The 9416-nt window shown below is 28.5% G+C and overlaps 1 protein-coding gene across 1 annotated transcript; it reads right to left on the bottom strand.

Moving 5' to 3' along the window:
* Positions 1–246: 246 nt before the first annotated feature.
* On the bottom strand, positions 247–9030 carry LOC109862380 (aminopeptidase N-like). Its single transcript, XM_020442415.1, has 13 exons — positions 8927–9030; positions 6983–7488; positions 6417–6860; positions 6151–6334; positions 4626–4782; positions 3996–4086; positions 3469–3845; positions 2978–3291; positions 2234–2421; positions 1673–2011; positions 1410–1479; positions 597–644; positions 247–372 (listed from the first exon to the last, which is right to left on the bottom strand). Exons 1-13 carry the CDS (start codon positions 8927–8929, stop codon positions 247–249), a joined length of 2847 nt encoding a protein of 948 aa, XP_020298004.1. The 5' UTR covers positions 8930–9030.
* Between the last annotated feature and the right edge of the window lie 386 nt (positions 9031–9416).

Raw genomic sequence — 9416 nt, 5'->3', positions numbered from 1 at the left:
AAATTCAGTCACCCAACTTATTATTAATTATTATATCTTACTGAGAATCCGAATTTATTTTATGAACAACTGGCGCAAATTATTAACTATACTAAAATTCGTAATATGTATTACCAATTTTAAGTATAAGTTTTAATTAGTTTTTGTTGTCATAAAATAGAACTACTCAGTAATCAAATGTGATATAAGTATTAAACAACAACACTAGTAAATGGTAGATTTTATACATTTAAATAACAAAGCACATTATTGGAAAAATAAATATCTGTAAATTGCATCATGAGGTTTTTTACGAAAATTATATCTTATGTCAACTAGAAAATTGCGACGAGTAATAACTTTTTTTTTAATGGCATCGATAATTAACGATGGCTAAAACAAATTACAGAATATAATTATAACTAAATTGTGTATAATTGTGCATAACTTTGATAAATAGTAGAAAATATATGTAAAAAAAAAACTAAACCATACTAAATGTTTATACGCAAACAATAATTCACATCTCTACGAATAGCAAAAATACTGCACAATTTGAAAAACTAAGATATTTATATAATATTTTAAATATTATATAAAGTATTAAAAATATTTACCGTGCGATGTAAGTCCATCAGCTTTTGGAAGAGATTTTCATCGGTAATCTGAAAATACTGTGTATTGTTATCATTGAATGTGATGCATGTGCACTGTATAAAAACACTCAATATTACATAGTAATGTTATTTCTGAATATATCAAAAGTAAGTAAAGATATGGTGACTACTTCATGATTTTAACATACGTACGCATGTAAAAACATTACATAAATAAAAACTAAAAGTTATGAATTACACATACAGGGTGATTCAGAACAACCCGTTATCCTTGAAAATACATATTCTTGACTAAATTCTAAGACAACTTTTTATCTGGCAAAATTTTTTCTGAAGCTTACTTTTTGAGTTACTAATATAAATAGTTGACGTACCATAAGTCGGATCCAAGAGGTAGGCAGGGGCGGCGCAACTCACCGTGATTGACAGTGATTTATGTGATGCACGGATTAAATGATACAAATTACGAATGAGTAAATAAATAAGTAAAAGAAAGAGAGAGAGAGAGAGAGAGAGTGAGGGATAGAAACAGTGCGTAGCGATCAGGTGATCGCGTTAGGCACCACACGTAATCGCTCGCGTCTGATGGTGAGTTGCGCCGCCCCTGCCTACTTCTTGTATCCGACTTGTGGTAAGTCAACTATTTTTATTAATAACTCAAAAAGTAAGTTTCAGACAAAATTTTGCCAGATAAAAAGTTGTCTTAGAATTTAGTCAAGAATATGTATTTTCAAGGATAACGGGTCGTTCTGAATCACCCTGTATAGCTAAAGCACTCAAGTAGGTCATTCGTAAGTTTATTAATATACGTACTTTTGCCAGGATTTCATTTGAATACACGTGATTAATAATACAGGTCACTATTGCAGCTATGCTAATGTTTCTATCAAAACATGAAACAAACAAGTAATACATAGAATTTATTTATTATTATACTACACAAAATATACTCTTATATGATACACTACAAAAATGTTCGTAAAAAATGAGTATATCTAATATAAATATACAAACTATTTAGAACAATTATTGTGCAATCATGCAAAGATCTATATACAAAAATTACTTTTGTTTACCTTGTTTCTTTTATACTTTCTATTACGTGTAATAAAGATGTAAGCGATCCAACACTTTTTATATGCTTTGCAAACGTATTATAAAGAAAAGTAATACTATCACTTTCTTTTATGTTGAAATTATATCCATATAATGGTAGAAAAGAATAGGGAAGCAAAAAGAAAGTTAATAAAATATTGGTGTTATGTCTAAAACAAGGTAAGAAATTGAACAGTTCTTCTACTTTTGACTGTTCTTTATACATGTGCAATAGTGTAATCCATACATCAGATAGAGAATAAGAATTTTCTAATATTACACTCTGGCAAATCATCCATCTCTGCCAACTTGGCAAGAGTCTGCAAAGAAACAATATGTATAACTTTACTTAACCAAAAATCTACTAACATGATATTGTGTTTTTTATAATAATAAAAATAATAATAATAATCATAATAATAATAATAACAACAACATATCAAAATTCATGTGATAGTCTGATATACGTAAATCAACGTAACTACAACCAAGTAACGTCCATAACAAAATCATTTTGTTCTTGAGTCACTAAAGTAACGTACTTGTGTCTTGCAGGATCTTGTACATGCCACTTGAATTCAGCCATAACAATATCTTTGCATTTTAAACCATCAAGAATACACGTCCATTTTAAAACTTCGTAATATAACTGATTAGTGACATTATTTTCGGAAGAAGGTGTATGCGACGAATCCTCAAGAAACTTATTTAATACAGCCAGAATTCTATACTAAAAAATCAAAATATATAAGTTCGTTTTATGATATAATTTTTACACGTAAGTTTATTTACTAAATGTTTATAAAATATTTATGTAAAAATAAAGTTTTGAATTAGTTAGTTGTTATATCTAACACATTTTCATATTTCAATGTTTCTAGTAAACGCTTATGTACACGTAAATGTTTCTTCTTCTTTATCTTGAACTTATACATTGTTGAAAAAGCCAGATATTTAATAATTAATATTTACTATTTGTTTAATATATCAAAGGTTTTTTTACAACACACATATGTATGGGCATATTTATCAACAAACATTTTATCTAATAAATATAATTTATCTTTTTATCTAGTGTTATTTTTTTATTTGGATTTTTATGGTAAAGACAATTTGTTTATTTATAATCTTCTATACAAAATTTTTTGTGTATCCATTGCAAAAGTACAAACTAATGTAACAAAGTTCGGTAGATTATATTACAAGAATAATTTAAGAAACTTAGTTATCATTTAATTCTATCTTTTTGTAGCATTTAATTTATTTAAAAATTAAATATTATTTACCTTGATGTATGCACTGTCTGGAAACGGGAAAATCTTTGATAAGTACTCAAAAGCAGTAAATATAGGATACCAAGCTATGTAAGAATTGTTTACGTGAAATACACTGTTTGCAATATCAAAAAATATGTCTAGATTATCAGTACTATTTAAATGAAAATTTTCATTATAATCTGTATTTTGTATTAAAAAATAAAAAGCATCGTCGAGAATTTGAGCTACTGTGACGTCAGATAAATTGAACATATTAAATGTTGTAGTTTTCAAGAAGAGAGCAATATTCTTCCAAGATTTTTGATCGTAGTTGACGCGATATCCTACAACATTTAAGTCTTAGTAAGAGTGACAAAAGAAAACAAAGTGAAAATATTAGAAAGACAAAGAAAAAGAAATAAAACAAGAAACAGTAACTATAATACAGTGATGGGAATTTAAAAAATACTATGTAAAAGCAAAAGACACAACTAAATAAGCCATGTGTGTGAAAATATTACCAGGTATATCTATAAAAATGATAGAATCATCTTCTTCAATATTCGGAACTATAATATTGTTTTCGTCTGGTTGTAAGTACGAGTGATATTTGACATTAGGCTGTAATATTGTTATATAGTTCACAGGTATCCACCACATGCTTACACAAGATATTTCCATATTACTTAGAAAACAGTCTCTAATCACTATTTCAAGAGTCCGTGTATTATTGTGTCGGTTTACTTGTACTATAGGATAACCAACGTGTGTCCAAGAAGTTATCACAGTTGTTAAAGTTCTCATGAAAAACATATTTTTGTGCGTAGACATATCAGATAGTAATTTGCTCCATAAAATATCAAAATTTGACTGCGTATTATATGTATCACTTGATGAACTAATAACAAACAAGAGTACAAAAGTGTTGATGGTAGTTACTAAAGTTTCCAGAAAGTAGATAATATTTTCTTCACGTTTTGACGATACCGTATAATATGAAATACACAAGTATAAAGTTTGCACAAATTATGATAATTTTTATACTCACGTGTTATGATGTATGTTTATGGCTTCTCTAAACATGGAGTTGTATAGAACATATTTGTCCATGTCAGTGACCATGTAAAATATACTGAGTGCTACAAAATAATTCCGATTGTATAATAAGTTTAAGTTTATACTTAAAAATTTATCTATATTAATGGCTGTAAATTTTTATATCATGAAAGTAATGTACACAATTCACTCAAAATCTACATAGACTACTATTGTGTATGTGCATATATTAAATAAAAGAAGTTATATTATTTGCGTTGGTTATTTTTTTATTTGTTTAAAATATTTTGATAGTTATTTTCTACGATCTACGTGACCTAACACGCATACAAAATAGTAACGGGTTAATCCTAAACCTTTGTGGTTTGTATTTTTTGGTTTATATATTTCTTTGACAGACGATAAAAAATATATTTAAATCTTTTTTTGATTGTTTGTTTGTACAAGTAACAAAAAGTGACAAAAATAGTACATTACAGTATGCATCCGTTTTGAATAAAAAATCTTTGATTAAACTTTTATCACACACATAAAAAAGGCTTAAATCGACAGCTGAATTTGGCAAGTTATATGTAAAATGTAAAAGAAGTAAAAATGTACTTAATAAATGTGATTCTCTTACCACTCTTTCGCCACAATTCGATAAAAATCGAGCTTGGAGATATGAACGGTGATATTTCTTTACCTGGAAAATTATGTGTAGTATATGCTTCTATAAAATCAAGAATTTCTCGTCGTGTTTGGACTATTAGCGACTTCAGTAAAGAGTGACCAAACATCTACAATAGTTTTCATTAGTATACAAATACTATTTATTTAACTCAGCTATTGTACGCACATACAATACAGTTTTATGTAATAATACAGATTGACCAATACAGTTGTGAAAAAAGCTGAATCTATGACATCTGTTAGTAAATCATTTTATATTCTAAAAGCAGCGTATTATCAGTACAAATCATGTTTTAGCATAAAGTAAGATACAAAAACTTTATATGAGCATACACTAACTATATATATAACAAAATAGTAAACATTTTAAAAAAAATTTGTAATATTTAACACAGACGTTATATTGGTTTTGTGTTCTGTACATACATATTTTACACGCATTACTCCTATATGTTTCTATATGTAAAAATGTGTATATATCGACACTCTCTATGTATATTTAAATAAGGGTCACAGACGGGTGTGTTCCAGATAAACTCGAAAATGAAACAGGCAAAGCAAGATGTATAAATCGAACACAGTCGCAATCGGATGCAGTTTCAATCGGACACAAGTTGAAACAAACAAGAGATGAAACGGACACACGATAGTCTCAATCGGACACATTAGTATTAAAACAAGATTACTTTTTTTATGGTCTGATTGTTTGTACTGTAAACGTGTAGTCAAAGGCGGCCTGCACTTTCTTTTCGATTTGCGTGGAAAGTTAAAACCTATATGAAGTCTTGTTTTAGTTTTAGTTACGTTGCTTGTCAATGTTTGCCAATATAATATGTCAAGCGTTGTGTGTCCGATTGAAAATGTCGTGTATCCGTCTTAACTTGTGTTCAATCGTAACTGTGTTCAATTGTCTCAGTTCTGTGTCCATATCTTGTCGTGTGCGATTGAGTCTGTGTCTGATTTACACATTTTGCCGTATCCGTTTCATTTTGTGTCTATCTGAGACGCACCCAAAAATTTATAGTTTATTATATACTCAAAATTGACGTTCTTCTAATAAACAAATAATAAAAAAATATATTTATAAGTAAAATATTCATAAGGTAAAATCGAAAACAATAAGTTTCTTTATCTAGAAAAACATAAAGTGTTAAACTGTTGACCTGCTTTTCTCTAATATAAATAAAGTTGCGTTTTAGAGTTATTGGGTTAAACGTAGAAAGTGATGATACTGTATATACTCATAAAGATATCCATATACATATGTATACATAGAATCTAATACATACCTATGTAATAATTTTCAATCTTAATAAAAATGTAAAAGAGTAATAGTACAACAGTGTTATACGGAAATGTTACAATAGTGTAAGTATACATATAATAATAGGATAAAGTTTATTATGAATAATATTTGTGTGTAACAAACCATTTAAGTTACAAATGTAAACGACTATGATAATAATATGAATTACCTGATCGATAATATACACTCCATAAAATGCTGAAAAACTTTCCATAAACCAAGAATCAGACTGTTTCAATGAAAGTAACCAATCAGTAAACATTTCTTGTATTACATTACGTGCTACCAAACATGTTACTTTTTTTTTTTGTGCAAGTGAGTCTATTTCTTCATCGTATGTAATTTCAGCTTCACTAAAAAACATTGGCGTGCAATCGTGTCATTTTTGGTACATCTGTTTATAAACTCGTTTTATTGTCTTGAGTAGTATCTTACTTGAAGAAAACATGATTTTTAGTTATTACACTTTCGTAATGGCTAGAATTTATTGGAAATGCTGCGTAAATAACACGTGACAATGATACATCTTTCCAAGCTTTACTAACATGATGCTTGATATTTGTAATAAGAGATTGTGCATATGACAATTTACTGTTCATCTGTACTCTGTTTATTATAATGTTTCCTTCAAAAAAATTAAAGGAATTGGCTACGGTAGAAGGTACGACTGCTATTGCTACTAAATGAGTAGACATTACAGAAGTAGAAAGAAAGTATGTACAGGACGTATTTTTTTCAATTTTTGTATCACCAGCCATATGTGAAAAAGCTCTTTCATCGCTGGTGTGATAAATTCGAATACTAAATGTGGTTTTAATTGCTGGGTTTTTCCATAATGGAAATATCCATTCATTGGGAATACGCGGCAAAATCAAATATCTGTATAGTAAAAACATGAGTGCTAGATATAAAGTATTCCTTTACTAGTAATATGTATAAATTATTCTTTAACAGGATAAACATAATACTAATCACTTCTTCACAACTTAGTAGTAACTTACTGTGTTTCTTCAGATTGCTGGACATATGAAAAAACCGTTGCAACTTTCTCTAAATTGCAATTATATTTTGCATGTATCCAATATTCTCCACTTTGGAAATATATTATTCGGTTGTGTATTTTAATGTTCTCGCTGTTAATATTCAAGGGAAGAATTGTGATATTTAAGAATTTGAATCGATCTTCCGTATAAAATAACACCGAGTTTATTTGTAACAACAAAGGAGTTAAATATTGTATATCACTTTTGATAGAAATTTCCGGTTGATCACAATAACGACCGAAATATAATTTTATGTTTTGTTGTATACATGTAACGTTTATTTTGACGCGAGATTCAACCCTAAAAGAGTTATTTTGTATTAGCGGAAAAATCTTCATTTCATAGGATATCGGTTCTATGCACTGTGAGTTTCCAGATAAAGTCTTATCAGTCGAAGAAGCAATTCCGGTTAGAAATATTAGGCACAAAGTACCAAAAACTGTAAGAATCTGCGTAATGTGGACCTATAAAAATAAAGTGTTTGTTAAACAAGAAATATTTTATAAAATTGCAACAACGAAGTTAAATTGTATAGAATAAATGGGTTCGTTCAGTAAAACAAGCTGCTTTATAGCAATCGAACATAATTGACTCTTACTTTTAGAACCGGTTACTCCACGTGTACTATTGACAAGACAATTCAGTAATTGCTTTACTAAACGTGGCCATAAATTGTTTTTCACATACAATTGTTAGTAACAATAAAATTTAACAAACACGGCTAGAAGAAATAAAAACAAGAATAACAAATATATAAAAACCAATAAATGAATTGTGTAAAGTGTATTCTTTGTGGATGTTTCGATCTTTAATTGTAGATTATCTTCATTACTGCATTAAGATATAATAATAATAAATCAAAATAAAAAAACAATAATGCAGTTACAAGAAATAATAAATTGAAAATAAATAAGTACGCACCTAAATTCAAATAAGTCACAACAATGAACCGTCCAAATTGAGTTGGGGAGAAAAACAAGTCAAAGTGACCGACAATCAACATACATGTAAACGATGTTCATGTGTCGGAAGTCTGTAATAATTAAACCAAGAAACGACATATGAACATCGTTTACATGTATGTTGATTGTCGGTCACTTTGACTTGGTTTTCTTGCCAACTCAATTTGGACGGTTCATTGTTGTGACTTATTTGAATTTAGGTGCGTACTTATTTATTTTCAATTTATTATTTCTTGTAAGTGCATTATTGTTTTTTTATTTTGATTTATTATTATTATATCTTAATGCAGTGATGAAGATGATCTACAATTAAAGATCGAAACATCCACAAAAAATACACTTTACACGATTCATTTCAACTGTCAATCTCGTCCTGCGAGTTCTTGGTTTCTATATATTTGATATTTTTGCCAATAACAGATGTATATGACCGTTATAAACATGTTTATCACTATGCTGCGATGTCTTTATATTTATCACGTACACGCATACACGTACACTTACATAATAATTTTTCATGATTGTGTTAATTTCATAAATTTACCATATAGAAAGACGATTGAAAATAGAAGAGTCTAAAGTGTGTTGAACGTTTATGACAAAATACTATTTGAACAAACAAAGCTTTACTTACAAAAGCTTGTTCCCATTTTGTGAGCTCGTTATAATACTTTAGTATGTCATACATTGCAAATTACGTCAATGTAAAAAACTATTATTAACTCATTTTAAATTATTAGTTTGTATTATTCATGTAATAATAATGTACAATAACTAAGAAAATAAAGTACATATATATTTTATATATAGAAAACACAAAGAAAGGTTATATATAAAAAACGGATTCCATATTTTGTCAGCGTATGACAGAAGATAACATTTACATTTGCCAACAAATATGAATATTCAACAAATAGTATACAAGTTTAAAATGACTTACCATGTTTAAGATAATAATTCTATTCGCTAAAATCTAAAACCGGAAACACAAGAATTATTATTATATAAGGTCAAAATGTGTCTAAGGATATCCACGATCTTGCTTGTTCGATAGATACTCGATAACTACAGGACAATCGTTTTTGAGAAATGACGAATATATATCACGATGTAAACATCTGTATTGTGGAAAACGTCTTATTGAGGCTGTATTCCATGTACATACATATATAAAGGTAACTTTCATATAACGCGAATATTCCGTCTCATAGAAATGCCGCGTTTTATAAATCGCGATATACAAGGCTCGCATAAATGCTCATAACAAAATAACGGATTAAATTATATTTTATTGTAATTTTAAACCGTGTTATATCGACATCGCGTCCCGAGTCGAAATTTTGACTCTCTGATGAACCTCTCATTCTACTATATATAGGAGTTACGATAGTAAAGTAGGTTCAATTGCAAGGATAAAATTTGCTCCTACT

The sequence above is a fragment of the Pseudomyrmex gracilis genome, unplaced genomic scaffold (assembly GCF_002006095.1).
Source record: "Pseudomyrmex gracilis isolate BER0280 unplaced genomic scaffold, ASM200609v1 scaffold_1698, whole genome shotgun sequence".
In the NCBI taxonomy this organism is placed as follows: Eukaryota; Metazoa; Arthropoda; class Insecta; order Hymenoptera; family Formicidae; genus Pseudomyrmex; species Pseudomyrmex gracilis.
This window is presented reverse-complemented; position numbering and strand designations above follow the sequence as displayed.